Source organism: Rosa chinensis, chromosome 3 (genome assembly GCF_002994745.2).
Source record: "Rosa chinensis cultivar Old Blush chromosome 3, RchiOBHm-V2, whole genome shotgun sequence".
NCBI lineage: Eukaryota > Viridiplantae > Streptophyta > Magnoliopsida > Rosales > Rosaceae > Rosa > Rosa chinensis.
In genome coordinates, this window is record NC_037090.1 from 34,428,064 (window position 1) to 34,444,639 (window position 16,576).

Below are 16,576 nucleotides of genomic sequence, written 5' to 3' on the forward strand. Positions count from 1 at the left end.
AACCCAACAAATTTCTAAGTGTACTCAGCCCTAATATTTTTAATTTACTATTTCCAATTTTACCCCCATTTTAAAAATATTTGTATTTCATTGTCAACACTCATCTTCTCTCTCACACACCCGATTTGAAAGCTACCCAAATTCATTAACACAGGAGCCAGTATGTTTGCAAGACCTCTTGTACACATAGTATATAAATCTATTTGCAATATATTAAAAGCATAAAAGTAAGAGGATTAGCTTCATCAATTGGTGTAGATATGATATACGGAGTTCAGTCTCCATACTAATTGAACAAATTCAGGCAAGCAGAACTCTCTGTGGTAACTGGGATTTATATCTATCAATTGGTATCAAAATGATAATTAATATTCGTGTATCCAAATCTGAAGACATATGAGGATTTCAATAAGCAAGAGTACAGGGTGTAAATTCCAATAAGCAACAGCACAATCATATATGCAAGATTGCAGGGGCAGTAAAATCATATATGCATGGTATTAATCCATAATAAATTGGGAGAAGTTGGATGTACCCAGCGATTTCTTTTTCTTTTTTATTTATTTAATTAATTAAGGGTAAAATAGTAAATTAAATTTTTGCTGGGTTTACTTAGACATTTGTTGGGTACATTTTGTAAGACCCTTAATTTCTTGTGAGTTGTAGATTTTATAAATGTGATTTTGGTGAAATTTGGAGGGAATCCAACGAGAATCTAAGGCTTTGGACGTAGAGGAGAGTTAAATTAATTCCTATTTATCGTAAAGTAATTTTCCGTCCTATATTTATGCGTTTACGGATTATAATTGTACAGGGTGCCGTATTGAATTACTACTTAGTGAAGGAGCCCTTATACGTGGTCACCTAAATAGTACTGTGAGTGGACTTTTGTTTTTAAATAAATGATGCATGCATTTATTTCTTAAAGTATGTTCTATTTAATTATCATATTACACTTCGAGCACATGACTTAATTTCGGAGATTTGTTTTCACTTTATCTCATAAAATTGCTTTCGATAATGATTTGTTTCCGAAGTTGGTTATGATTTATAATATTATTCGAGGAATTATTTATTTCCGAAGTGATTTCCGGAATTATACTATTTATATTATATTTCTATTAGTCGATTTGAGATTTTTAAGAGATTTTTGAAATGAGATTTCGATGGAGATAGTTTTCATATTTATTTATCGACTTTCGGTTTTGGCATTGGGAATGCCTTGATGACGATTTTGGAATTGGTTTTGTTTCGCTTTACGGAGATTATGTTTTATTATTATTTCTCTCCTATTTATTTTGGAACTTGAGATTATCTTGGCGTGTGGGACACGTCGTTGGAAATTCATTTGCGAGAGTTGGGGAAGCCTTATGTATTTATGGATTTATTTGTTTTCGGATTTCTTTTGCCATACTTTGGGTGATTATTTATCATGCTAGCATTGATGTCCGCCTTTGTGGTGAGGTGATGGGATCACAGAAGCCCGTCCGCCTTTGTGGCGCTGGTTACTGTCTTTGTGACAGTAATGCTGAAGCCCTGTATCCTAATCGCTACACTTAGTGGCGTGTGGGTATATAACGGGAGTATATGGGAGTACTTTAGCCTGAGAGGGTATCACCCGAGCCTGGGAGGCTCATTCGTATGGCTATCTTCTTCCCTTACTTCTTATATTATTTTTGACTAGCGGGGCTAGTCTGATTTCCCTTAACCAGCGGGGCTAGCTTGTCCTTACGAGGTTCTCGATTTAAAAGATATGTTTTATAAACGTTGCATGCATCGAGGTTTTATAAATTTAAATAAGTGGGAAAGTATCAAAGCTTATTTAATTTAAACTATCTTGATTATTTATTTTTGTCCATTCACACTAACGTGTTTTCAATACTTTTCCCCTGGGCCCTTCGGTTTCAAATGCCCAGTTTGCAGGCTAGGTTAGTTGAGGTCGGGCGTACATGGAGTCGAGGCATAGCCAACAGCATTGCTTCCGTGTACTCATTCTATTTCTGTTTTCTTTGTTACCTAGTGGATTACTATTGCTCTGATAACCTGTGGGATTAATATTGTTTTTGGGTTGAGACTGATATTTGTGAAATTGGAGTTGTGATTTGGGGAGTAGGGTGGCTCCAGGAGAATAAGGATGGATTGCTTAGAAGTGTAAATATCTTTCTACAGGTCTTGGGCAGTCCACTTTTAGGGGAAGTTTTGCCAAATTTTTGGTAAAATTTCTTCTAAGGTGGGCCCCGCAGGACCACTTCGGATTTCAGGGTGAAATCCCCTGAAATCCGGGCCAGGTCCCCTAAAATTTCTCCAGTTATGAATCGAGACCAGTGTATATTACTAAGGACCTTGCTAAATGCATAAGATAATAATTTTTTTAGATATCCTTATGTGCCTAGAAAATATAAAAAGTAATAATTGATGAAATAAATAAATAAATAAAAATATTAATAATTGATGAAATACAGAAAAAAAAAAGTATATAAAAATTTAAAATATTGTTGTAGAACAATAGAAAAGAGAGGATAGAGATTCAACAGAAGTTGTTGTGTATTCCATTGATAATAGGGGCATCTATTTATAGAGGATTACAAGCACAATACTATTGAGTACAAGGAATCCTATTCTAATTCAGACTAGGATATCTAGAAGATTCTACCTCTATTCCAATTGGGATACATAAATCTGTTTGGACTAGGCACACTAATTTACGATTTCCGTCAACACTCCCTCTTGTGTTGTCCGAACATGTCATCGATAGTGCTCCTCACGTTGTTAAAAACCTTGTAAACTAACAAAAATCTAGTGGAATAAAAATAATAACCTCGGTCAAATGGGAAAAAGAGTACAACACGTACACCCTTCACATTTTGAGATCAAAACAGGTAAACATCGAGCCTCCCTTGTATGTCAACGTCCCCCCCTGATGGCAGTGATCCTGGGACTTCAGATAATTTCTGTAAACCAATATTTTTCACATGTTTCTAGAATGTGGATATAGGCAATGACTTAGTGAATAAGTTTGCCATATTTTCCTCAGATCGAACTTGATACACTTTGATCTTGAGGAGACTTTGTTGTTGCTGATATATTGTAGAATAATTTAGGCGATATATGCTCAGTGTTGTCGCCCTTGATGAAACCTTATTTAATTTGTTCAATGCAAGCTGCATGGTCCTCAAAAATGCACGTAGGAAGTTCATTTGTGCCAGATTTCAAACCACATGTTTCTCGAATATGCCTAACTATGGATCTAAGCCATATAGATTCACAAACAGCTTCATAAAGGGGTATAATCTCTACATGATTCGAAGAAGTAGCAACAAGAGTCTATTTAGTAGACCTCCAAGATATCGTGGTGTTTCCCATGGTAAACACATAATTGGTTTGGGAACGACCTTTATAGTGGTTAGAGACGTACCCGACATCAGCAAAACCCACCAAAACATCGTTTGGATTTTGATGAGGAGAGGGGGTGCACCGCTGGTGGCGGTGATCGGTTTTTGAGATATGATGGGTCCGATTCCATCATATTATCTTTTGTTTTCTCTCTGTAGGGATAGAATATGGTCATATCTATCGTACCTTTTAGGTATTGAAAGATATTCTTTACACTCATCCAATGGCGTCGCATTGGCACAGAGTTATATCTAACTAACAAATTTATTGTGAATGAGATATTTGATCTTGTGCATTGTGCTAGGTACAATAATGCGCCTTTTGCAATTGGGATAGGGCAATTCAGCATCTCATCAACACGTCTTTGTCATCATCCTTAGGATGAAAAGGATCATTTTTAGGGTCAAAATTATGGACGATTATGAGAGTGCTAACAGGCTTGACTTTATCTTCATTAAAGTGCCTAAGCATCTTTTGTGTGTAAGATGATTGATGAATCAAATTCCATAGGCACGGTGCTTAGTTCTAAACTGAGACAAAACCGTGTTTTCCCAAGATCCTTCATCTCGAAGTCAGATTTGAGTTGCTTTGTGGTTTCTTCTAACTCATCTAGAGTTCTAATTATATTTATGTCATCGACATATGCCACTGCAATAGCAAACCTACAACTTCTTTCTTAATGAAAATGCATGGGCATAATTCATTGTTGACATATCCCTTTCCGATCAAGTAATCACTTAGACGCTAGCTTATACCACATCCGTATAGATTGCTTTAATCCATATAATGAGCTTTTTAATTTGATTGAAAACGCACTCTGTGGTCTTAGAGTTACTTGATTTGGGCAACGAAAATCCATGAAGGACTTTCATGTGGACTTTCCGATCGTTAGGGGGAGATAAGAACACTAATGTTCAACAAGAACGACATGAATTGTCATGGTCTGTCCCCACTTTGTCTCATCTTGATCCCCGAACCGTTCAATCTGACATTGAAGTGTAGAGAATTCTAGATCTTCAAAACATAGCAGATTTGATGCCTGATGTGTTTACTGATATCGCTAAATTGATGAAATCACATATACCTGCTGCAAACGTGCCTGCAAGGATTGATGTCCCTATAAAGAGAGGGCATGACGCCACCCTAAGAAGGATTGGGCATGGTTCCACCATCCCATATGGTGATGGCGTAGTGGCTCAGGCCTTGGTTGCTGCGAAGAAGCGCGGGATGCCCACAGGTTTAATGGATTCTTGCCCAAGAAAGAAAGCGAGTTTGGCAAAAAATAATCTATTAATCATCGACACAAATAATCAGTCTCATGAGAATATTCCGGATTATGGTTATGTCTAAGAGACATCATTGGGGGATGCTCCAATGTCAGTTCCAATTCCAGAGAATAGAGAGATCTCAATGAATTACATTAATGTACATGAGATGTTGAATAAAGATTCTATTATCCTTGATGATGCCTTTGCATATTCTGTTGCACAAGGAATTATATAACATGATGATATCGAACCTTGCTCTGTTGAAGAATGTCAACGAAGAGCAGATTGGCCTAAATGGAAAGATGCGATCTAGGCTGAATTGGGTTCAGTAACAAAGAGATAGGTATTTGGGTCGGTAACGCTGACACACTGAAGTGTAAAGCTTGTTAGCCATAAATGAGTCTTTGTTAGAAAGCTTAATGAGAAAAATGAGGTTGTAAGATACAAAGCCCGCCTTGTGGCTTAAGGTTTCTCACAACACACTGGAATCTACTACGTGGAGACATATTCTCCCGTAATGGACGTTATAACATTCTGCTACCTTATCAGTTTGGTAGTTTCCAAAAAACTTGACATGCAGCTTATAGACGTAGTTACAGCATTTCTCTATGGGGATCTAGATTATATATATATATATATATATATATATATATATATATATATATATAAAGGTCCCAGATGGACTTCAACCAAAATCAAGTTACTCTAAACCATGAAGCTAGCGCGTTTTCAATAAGGTTAAAATGCTCACTATATGGATTGAAACAATTCAGACAGATGTGGTGACTACTTGATTGGGAAGGGATATGTCAACAATGAATTATTCCCATGCATGTTCATTAAAAGGACAAGTTCTGGATTTGCAATTGTAGTAGTTTATGTTGATTACATGAACCTAATTGGAACTCTATATGAGTTAAAGGAAACTGTTAAGTATTTGAAATCCAAATTTGAGCTGAAAGATCTTGGGAAAATACGGTTTTGTCTCAGATTATAACTCGAGCACTGTAGTGATGGGATGTTGATCCATCAGTCAACATATACTCATAAAATATTAAGGCGCTTTAATGATGATAAAGTGAAGTCTGTGAGTACTCCCATGATTGGCCAAAGTCTTGAACCTGGAAAAGATTTCATCTAAAGGATGAGGACGAAGATGTGTTAGAGGCCGAAGTGCGCTATCTAAGTGTTACAGGCACGTTATTGTACTTAGGACAATGCTCAAGACGGGACATCTCATTCGTTGTGAACTTGTTAGCTAGACATAGCTGTGCACCAACACGCCACAATTGGATTGGTATGAGGATAATCTTTCGATACTTAAAGGATATGATAGATATGAGTTTGTTTTATCCTTACAGAGAGAAAAGAAAGGACGAAAGAATGAGACGGACCCCATTGGCCCAAGCATCGTCGTCCCTAACGCTGTGACCGGCCAAGGGTGGCCGGCGTCACCAACCTCCCTTACATTCAAACAATGGTGATGTTTTGATGGGTTTTGCTGATGCAGGGTATCTCTTTGACCCTCACAAAGGTCGCTCCCAAACTAGTTATGTCTTCACCATAGGAAGCACTGCGATACCTTGGAGGTCTACAAAACAGACCTTTGTCACTCTACCTCTTCAAATCATGCAGAAATTATTGCTCTACATGAAGCTATGCGTGAATGCATATGGCTAAGGTCTATAGTTGGACACATTTGAAGAAATTTTTTTGGAATTAGGGATCAACTAAGCTGCCCCAAATCTAGCCCAAAAGGCTGAACTTAGTACCTACTAGTAAGTCTGATGGACAGGCCCAAACAGACAATAAGGAAACTTAATTTCCCACTAAGCTCAACAAGAGCCATTATAAGGAAATTAACCCTTGTAAAACAACTGAAACAAAGGCCCAAAGAATAAGCCCAATCTAATACAGAAAACCTAGCTATTGCAGACCACCTCACGCTGCTGACCACACAGAGCCTCTGATGTGTTGCCGAAAGCATAACATCAAGTAGTTCCGTACTATATATATGATGCCAATCAAATCCCAAAACATAAATCATATAAAATCCAACAACCCAAGGGATAAGATCCCTCAAAACAACACCATACTCTCCACCATAGAGACCCATACCAAGAAAGCGTCGTGGCTGCAGAAGGAGGACCGTGAACCAGAGCTAAGAACCAGAACCATGGAGAATAAGGGGTGATGAACCCATGCGTGAGTACCCATACTCATCTAGGTAAGTGCCTTGCACTTTATCATCGCAGCCACCATAGCTTTCATGGAGTTTGGGAGTGAAAGGGGAAGAACTGTTTTGGGGTTGGGTAAACATTAATCTGGAAAGATGTGGGATTGATTGATAGAGAGAAAGAAAGAAAATAAAAGATGAGGAACAAGGTCCTCCCGATTTGAACAAAGCCAGAGAAGAACTGGACATAGCCAGAGATAACCACAAAGGGAGCAAAAACACCACAAAGGTGAGAGAAGAACAGTAGTCTTTAGGATGCTGAAAGGGAAGAAGGAGTGACCTCCCCCAACTCTTGAGCCTTCAATCTAGATCCTGACCGATCAAGATTTGGGCAAAAGAGAAGGGGGAGGGGGGAGTTTCTTCTCAGATCTACCTTCTCTCTCTACTATTTAGAGAGAGAGGGTCTTGGGGTGTTTAGTAGTATCTCTTTAATCTTTTTGTTTGTCGTTTGAAGTCTTGCGGTTTGAAGAACTTGTGGTTTGAAGTCTACCATAGATGAACCTACATGCATTTATGAGGATAATGCAGCTTGTATTGAACAAATGATGTTAGGTTTCATCAAGGACGACAACACCAAGCATATACCGCCCAAGTTCTTTTATAATCATCAACAACAAATGCTTCTAAAAATTGAAGTAAATCAAATCTGATAAGAGAATAATGTAGCGGACTTATTCACTAAGTCATTGCCCAAATGCACTTTCGAAAAACATGTGTAAAGTATCGGAATGCGAAAATTATCCGAACTCCCACGATTGAAGTAATCAGGGGGAGGTATGATGTCTGCATGTTTGATCTCTAATAGTGAATGACGTGTTGTACTTTTTTTCTCCTCCTCGAAGTTGTTTTTGTCCCACATGGTTTTTATTACTCGAGCAAGGTTTTTAACGAGGCAACATTTGAAATGTCATGACGTCACCAAGTTTGAGCGGCACAAGGGGGAATGTTGAAGAATGTTGACTTTGAGTGTGCATTGTCAAACTAGGATTACTTTATATTGTTGTAATATGAGAGAATGTTCTAGATTCCTAGTTCAAGTTAGAATATGAATCCTTGTACTCCAAGATTATGTACTTTGTAATACCTATATATAGGGCTCCTATTTTCGGTGAAAGACACACCAATTTCTCTCTTCAAGAGAGATTGAAACCATTCTAAGGGATTTTGTCCATTTACCCTATTTTTAGGGATTTTTTTCTCACTAACCCCATTAAGTTTTTTTAATTCCCTTTTACCCAATGCACTCTAAGGGAGTCTTCCCTAATACCTCATTAAGATTTTTTTTTTTTTAATACCATTTTACCCCTCACCCCTTTGGTACTTAGAGAAAGAGAGAGAAAATGGAAGAGAGAGAAACCATAGGAGACTTCGCCGGAGCCCGTCACCGGCCGCCGGAATCCAGTCACCGGTCGCCAGAATCCGGTCACCGATCTCCGAAATCCGGTCACCGGTCGCCGCCCACCGGATTTTTCTGAAAACCTCTATTGCCCTCCAATAGAGGGGCAATAGTGGCAATAGACGTCTATTGCCCCCCAATAGACGTCTATCAACCATGTATTGCCCCCTAATAGACCTCTATTGCCCCCAATAGAACTTTTGGTCTATTGCCCCCCAATAGACGACTATCAGCCATGTATTGCCCCCCAATAGACGTCTATTGCCCTCCAATAGAACTTTCGGTCGCTGGAATTGGAACTAATTTCCTTAAATTTAGACAAATAAAATGTTGATTAAAGAAAAAAAAAGAGGAGATTACATCAATTGAAAATATCTATTGCCCCACAATAGACGTCTATTGGCCCCCAATAGACGTCTATTGCCTAAACTACCCCATAAAAATCTACTGTCACATTTAAGCTCTAGTCTCTTCTAGTCATTTATATGATGAGATAACAAGTTTTTGTACTATCACTCATGCATATATATGATATGGTTTATTTGTATACAAGTGTACCTTCTTCGCATGTGTGCCCACAATAGGGAATCAAAACCCATAATGTTGAAAGAGGTAAAAATGTTGTACCCCATATGTGAAGTTAAGAGATCCTATACAACAAATCTTCTTCGCATTATGTAGTGTCATGTTTTTGAAACTGAATTCTTTTATGAAAAATACCTGTCATGGTTTCTGTAGACAAAACACCAGACAGTAAAAATACAAGAAAACACGGTAAATTCGAGAAAGAAACTACTGACAGGTAAAAGAGAGTCCAAGGACTTGCCCTGCTTGGCACGTTGTTGAAACTGCAGAATTTTCTCCCTGAGCTTGGAATCGGAAAGCTTAGACATCTGAGCTTCCAAGCCATTGATGAGAGACACAGTCTGAGCGCACTGCTGCCTGGTGGACTCACCAGTGTCAGTCCCTTTGAAAATCCGGCCCAACAAACCTCCCAGCGAAGCCACTACCTGCACTCGCCGGCGTCTCCGGCTCGAAATCAGTGAAGTTTCCGGCAGTCGGAAGGGTTTTCCGGTGAAGAAAAAAGTGCGGAAGTGGGAGTTGTTGAGGGTAAGGGCATGGCGGGAGTTGGAAGAGAGAGGTGAGAGAGAATGGGGCTTCACCAGAGCCATTGGGAGAGAGAGTATCGTGCCTGCTGAGAAGAGAGAGAGTGTGGCATGTAATTTATTAATTAGATAGAGGGTAAATTTGTCTTTTCATTTTAAATTGGATAAGTAGGATTAAAAATCTGTTGCTGAGAATAAGTGGGATAATTTTTGTTCATTTTGGTGCTTTTGGTCAACGACCCTTATTCTAAAACAGTGATATATTTTTCGTCTGTTATCAATAGCTGAGCCAAAGTTTTTCCAACAGAATTCACAATTTGTTTTCATTACTAGCTTGAACTACCCAAAAGATTTGAAGATAAGACTTGGGTCAGTTGGATGCACACCGGTTTGCAGTAAGGGATGGTACATACCCTGTGACTTTGGATGCACACCAAGTCTTGTTCAAAATACAAAAGAATCAATCGTTTGGAAATTGCACTACTAAGAAGTAATTTTTCTACACCATATATGTAACTTTACTTAAAGTATAGCCAGCAACAACCAGCAACAATATACTAGTGCAATATCTGGGCGCCTAATGTAGTAGTATGATCTTGCAGGGATAAAAAACTACCAAGTCTAATAAAGCAAAGTCATCGATCGATAAGTTATTCAATATCTAGTATGAGGGGTACGGTTACTACGGTACTCAATATCTCATACCTCTCAGCTCTAACATATATTAAGGCCTGATCACACTGCTGATTTCTATGAAAATAATATCGCAATAAGAATTTAGATAAACACCTTAATGAGACGCGCGTAAATAGTAACCTTTCTACGGTAGTCATAGTTCTCTCACGACATAGAGCCATAGTTCTTTCTCTGAATCCCACTAAGCACATACCAAATGACTAGGTCTGGCCATGGACCTAGAGAGAAGGGAACGAGAGAGAGAGAGAGACAGGAATCGAACTTTGAACCTCTGCTGACACCTTATTGAATAAAATGTCATAACTAAATGGTAGTGTAAACCACTAAATAGTAGTTGAATGTGCTTGCATGGTTTTGTCAAAAATTATTGAAATACGCGAAAACTAAAGGGGAATATTAATAAAAAAGACTACAAAATAAGTTCAAAAACAAATTGAATAAAGCAAGAATCAAGTGAACATCAAACAATTGATGCTAGAATATCTAAATTGTCCAGCTAAATAAACAAGAATTTTGCCTATCAGAAAATTTAAACTTTAAGAAGAAGATATCAACCACTATAAATCAAACACCAAAATAAAGCCAATCCTTCGCTTTGTTCATCTTTGGTGGTGAGTACAAAAAATTTTCATATCCATACTTCTCCCGGCTCTGGTTTAAGAGCTCCTTTTCTTCTTTCAATGCCCGATCGTACTTCTTCTGATTATAATGATGCTGGCAATAAGTTCCGTTAGCTTCAAATGCCCTCACCAGCTTGAAGAATAACGAGTTCATTGCATTATCTTCAAGATCAGCACAAGCTTTATAGTTGAGAAGAATATCATGAGCTCTTGTTCGAAAATACCCCAGCACAAAATCTTTAAACGGCCTAGGTGGGCGCTTGAGCATCTTAAGCATGGACTCAAAAGTTTGCATGAAAACCTCTCTGTTTGATTTCATGCCCTTTTCGGCATCAATGTAGGACTTGTCATTCACAACCAGATCTTTAAGTGAAGAGAGTAACTCCAATGTGTGCTTGCACTTTAGTGTTTTGTCGAGCGAAACGGTGCCGTTTTTACGCAAGTTCGGGTTCAAATCAAAGTCAAAAGAATGGTAAAAGAGTGGGGGAACATCCTCGGTTTCCTGCTGAGGCAGTTTGAGATAATTGCTGGGAAAGAATATGTCAAAGAAAAACAAGCCTTGGTGATAAGGACTTTCCCGACCAACTATCATAACACTCATAAGATCAATCCTCTGGTCATAAACCCTAACAAAAATCGAACCAGAAAGTTTGGGTTCCGGTGGTAGTCTAACACGGATAAATTCCCATTCACTTTCAATACGTGGTTTTCCTCTCCTGTAAACAAAGTGATGATCATTAGGGTAATAACCTAGTATGTCAAAGTTCTTGAACTCTTGGAACTTTCTCTCAACCTCAGATTGTATTTCTTCGATCTCTCCGGACAACTTTGGTTCTGGTTCTGGGATATTCTCGTCAGGTACCATCGTTGAGGTTGGTTTTGGTGTGTAGTTAAGATTACCAAACCCTCCATATTCATAAAAACTATCCCTGATGCCCATGATATCCACTATTGCTCGATCTGTAAATATAATACTGGTTACGGTAGTATATATAGGGCTCTCAACTTCTCCGAATGCTAGCGGATTTCCAACTAAATATCCGGGAACAAATCCAAGATTCTAGTTCTTATACTTTTGGTTGAGCACTAACTAAAGAGATTTTATAATTCAGAATGGTTTACAACGTTTTATACAATAATTATAGGGCTATCTCTTAATTAACTTGTGGTGATACAGAAAATCTCAATGAGGAAGACTCCAAATCATATGAGATTCCTTTCCTTAATACTAACAAAAATATTCAAATAACTGTGAAGTCCCTCTGGCTTAATTTCATATTCCCAAGAATACTGCAAAATAATGAATGAAGTCGAATAACTAAAAGGTGGAAATTATTTAGAACTTGAATACATTTCCTAGCGGGGTTCTGAATGCGTTAGGTGAATACCCTAACCCTTTTTTACCATTTATTATTTTTTGTTACGGGAATGAGTTTTTCTATTGATAAAAAAAAATAGCAAATTACAAAAAAGCCTTTGACAAATAATCATTTTGCTACTACATCCATAAAGTTTCAACTCACGCTCATAAGGACAAAATTTTGCACATAAGAACAAGGTATTTTGTTGTCATGTGTCAACAACACATTTTCAATTGTACCATCAGATATGAATAACTAAATATTAGTTATTTACTTTTTCAAATTCTTTTATGTTCAAAGAGAGAGAAACCACATCAAACACTCGTTCAATTCTACTACTGCACTCATACTCATCCAGTTCTGCTATTGCTTGAAGATTGAGACAATATTGAAAGTTAGCTCTACTATTGCTTTGGGGATGGAGAAGAAATGACAAACTTTTGCTACTGCTTAAAGATCAAGACAATATTAAATGTTAGCTGCTAGTCTGCTACTGCTTCGAGACGGAGATGAGATGAAGGTTACTGCTACTACTTTTAAAGATGGAGAAAAAATGACAAACTTTTGCTATCAGATACCCGTACAGTAACAGATATCAAATACTTATGCAGCTAGTAGCATATATCACATATACGTTCAGTAGCACATTCATAGAACAATATCAAATACTTGTGCAGTGAAGTTATCAAATACATATCACCCTATGCTTTTGTTTCACATCCATTTCCTACTTGCCATAGCCATAATTTAAAAACCCAAGTGCTTTCAACAAATTGAGGAATGAGAGATTTACGAATAGGTTGAGAGAGAGAGAGAGAGAGAGAGAGAGAGAGAGAGCATGGCTAATGTCAAAGATAAAGATTAGGTCAACCATCAACCATATAGTGGCACTCAAGTAAATACTTATCATTTGGTAGTTTTATATTTAAAACTCATGTTTTTTTATTTTATTTTTATGAAGAAAACAAACTACAAAGAAAAACCTCAAACAACACCATCCAGTTGAAACGCTTGGGACACAGAAAGGGGCAAGCAATGATGCCAAATAGAAAAAAAACGATCTCCAAGGTTGAAATTTGCAAGCCAATCCGCCACGAAGTTGGCTTCTCGAAAGATATGCCTGAAACGGATAAAAGAAAAAGAAAAAGCCAGCTTCAGGATGTCCACAATCATTGATTTTATCCTCCAAGGAACAGCCACCTTTCCTAGCACATAATCAATGAGAATTTTGGAGTCTACCTCAACGATAAGATTAGAGAAGTTATAAAATTTTGCAGCATGAAGAGCATCACGAAGAGCAGTTGCTTATGCGACAAGAACTGAGGAAAATCCAATGTTCTTAGCAACGACAAACAAGGCCTGACCATCAGTATTTCGAAAAACAAATCCAGTAGAAGCAAGACCCTGTTTCACAAAACCATCAAAGTTAATCTTCATTTGAATAATATCAGGAGGCTGGCATTTAATGTGGAAATACTTTGCAACTTTAGAATGACAGAACTTAGGGTTGGCCAAGCAGTAGTTAGTCCCCAAACTAGAAGCCAGAAAAAAAGTTTGAGAAGGGGTAGGAACAAACTGCTGGAAAACCACCCTATTTCTTGTGTGCCAAATAGACCAAGACAAAATCAAAATCTGACCTATTGCATCCTTAGAAACAGTCACATTATGAACAAAGATACTATCTAGTCCAGATAGGAACCATTCCATCCTAAAGGAATAGGAAAAGACGTAGAAAGTCTCCAAACAGACTGAGTAGACAGACAGTGTAAAAATAAATGATCCAAAGTTTCAATGGCAGTGAGGCAAAAAGGACAATAAGAAAGAATATGATGGTTATAAATCAAGAGTTTATCCCTCGTTTTGAGCTTATTAGTGAGTAAATCCCTGAAAAATTTTGATCCTCGAAGGCATATTTAAATTCCACATTTTGGAAAGAATAATTATGAACAGTAGAATTTTGAGCAATTAATCAGGAAGAACTCTTGATCAAAAACTTACCAGAAGCTGCCAGACTCCAAATGAATTCATCTGGAAGGGGAGTAATAGGAATTAGAACAGCTGGAGTCTGTTGAACAATATCTAAAGGCAAAACAGATAAAATTAAGCACATCTTTATTCCACTAAAAATTCTGAATAAAGTAAGACACTTTAAGATCCCAATTAATCGAGTGTCTATCCTGTTCAGGAATCACCTAATAAAGAGGGAAAGGTAATACCCAATTAAAGGACCAAAACAAAATATCCTCACCGTTACCAACAATCCATCTCATTCCATCTAAAACTAAAGGCCTAGCATCGAAAATTCCTTTCCAAGCTAAAGAAGAAGACACTCTCTTCCTGACAGCAACTAAATGAGTATTCTTCAAGTATTTGGCAGAGACTAGCTTAGTTAACTTCAGATTTTCCACACCAGTTTAGATAAAGCTGCTCTATTAAACCATTCAGCAGGCTTAATACCTAAGCGGCCCACTGCTTTAGGCAAGCAAACTTAGTCCCAAGCCATAGGAGGATCAACATTGAGTATCCGAGCAGAAGTAATCTTTTTGGGACACTTGAAATAGAATAAAACAAGATTTGGCATACCAGATGAGTTAGCTCACTTACCTCCTTGAGACAAGGTATTGGACTTCCTAACATCGCAGAAGATATGATTTCTTGGAACTGTGGTTTATTCGTTTTTAAATAAGTACGTAAATCAACAAGAAAATTCCTTATCATCTCTCTTTTTTATGGCAGTGAGAGTACCCTAGCTTCCCTGGCTTGGGTATTCAAAGATGCTTTGAAGCGTCGAAGTCATCACTGGTCGGAGTCAACTTCGCAGGAACTCAATGTCGAGAACTCTTGACGACTTTCTTTTGTGTCCTCAATCTCCGATTTCCTTCTACGTTCGATGATGCTAGTCCTGCAACTATGAATCATATGCTCGTGATCCATTGCGACTGGGTTGGGGGATTCGACCAAGGGTTTGGAAGAAGAAAACCCGTGATCATCTGCGATTGGGTCGTCTTCTGTCGACAATGATGGTGGAGCGCAGCGGTGCGGGTTTAATTGGGTTCATTTTGAACCCCACTTGGAGCGCAGCGGTGCATGTTTGGCTTCTGTTGGAGGCGGTACTGGGTCACCATGATCGTGTTTCCTGTTTCCGTGCATATAGGTTGCTGGCTATAGTGGAACAGATGGGCGGTGATTCGAAGTGGTGACACCAAGGACCCGATTTGGCTCTGGGTGTCCAAATCAATTTGGGTGGCTGTGCATTTGGGTTGTCTTTGGACCCGAGTTCAAACCAAGATCTGGGTGACGTCGATGGCAGAAGTTCTCTCCTTGTGGTGGCTATCTGAAAGGCTAAAATTGATGGCGGCCCCGTCGGCATGGTGGTCTCCAGTAGAGATATGCTACTTTTGGGCCTTAACCTTGTTAGACCTCAATCTGGGTTGGGTGCCCTATTCGAGTGGGGCTCTTGGCCTTGATGGGCCGCTAGTTCGGCTTGGAGCATGGAAGATTGATTTTGGGCCTGGCCTTTTTTGGGTTCAAAATGACTGGTGGGTTTTTATACCCACCCTTTTAGTTAGTTTTTCTTTTAAGTATGCGTAGTGAATCATAGTTAATAGTAGGCCTGGCAATTCAGCCCATGACCCGTTAACCGCCCATTAACCGCCCGCTAAAAACCCATTTATTTCCGCCCGATAACTTAACGTGTTAATGGGCTGCCAACCCGTTAACAACCCGTTAGTTAACGGGCGGAAACGGGTTGCCCGACGGAACCCATCGAACCCGGTAAGAAGAGAAAAAAAAAAAAAATTTTTTTTTTTTTTAATAGAATTGTGAGCCCAATATATATTAACTTTTGATAGTTCGATTTAATGAAAATTAACAATGAAAAAGAGTTTTAATGAGTAATGGGTTGGAAGAGGGTTTAAAAAAAATAAAAAATAAAAACCTTTTTTTCTTTAGAAGGGTTTTAATAGATAATGGGTGTGAAAAAGAGTTTAAAAAAATGCAAAAAATAAATAAATTCATTTTTATGTTAACGGGTTTCAATGGCCAATTTATTGTTAACAGGTATTAACGGGTTTGAGTGGGTAATTGATTAGAAAAGAATTTTAAAATTTAAAAAAAAAAAAAAAAAAAAAACCTTAGCGGTCTTAACCGGTTCCAACGGGTAACCCGCGAACCCATCGGGCTCAACCCGTTATAACCCGTTAAGGTAACGGGTTATAACGGGTTGAGCCCGTTAAGACCGCCAACCCGTTAAGTCCGCCCGTAACCCGCCCGTGACCGCACTGTTGCCAGGCCTAGTTAATAGGCTCACTTTGAATAAGTGAGTATGACTTGTTGAATGAATGGTCATATCCTATGTATCACCGTGGTGTCTACCGCATCACAACTTCTTGACTATCTATACGGTAGCGAAAGGATATGTAATGGTCATTCTGACCTTACCTTATATTAATGAAATCTCTATAATGTTCTTCGTCAAAAAAAAAAAAAAAAACAAGAAAT

General features: G+C 38.3%; 1 protein-coding gene across 1 annotated transcript; it reads right to left on the minus strand.

Moving 5' to 3' along the window:
* Positions 1-10,659: 10,659 nt before the first annotated feature.
* LOC112194481 (probable ubiquitin-conjugating enzyme E2 25) lies at positions 10,660-11,580 on the minus strand. Its single transcript, XM_024334714.1, has one exon. The coding sequence runs from the start codon at positions 11,578-11,580 to the stop codon at positions 10,660-10,662; it is 921 nt and encodes a 306-aa protein (XP_024190482.1).
* Between the last annotated feature and the right edge of the window lie 4,996 nt (positions 11,581-16,576).

Excerpts from the sequence above, each read along its gene's own strand:
- LOC112194481 (XM_024334714.1), bottom strand. The coding sequence starts at position 11,580 with ATGGTACCTGACGAGAATATCCCAGAACCAGAACCAAAGTTGTCCGGA.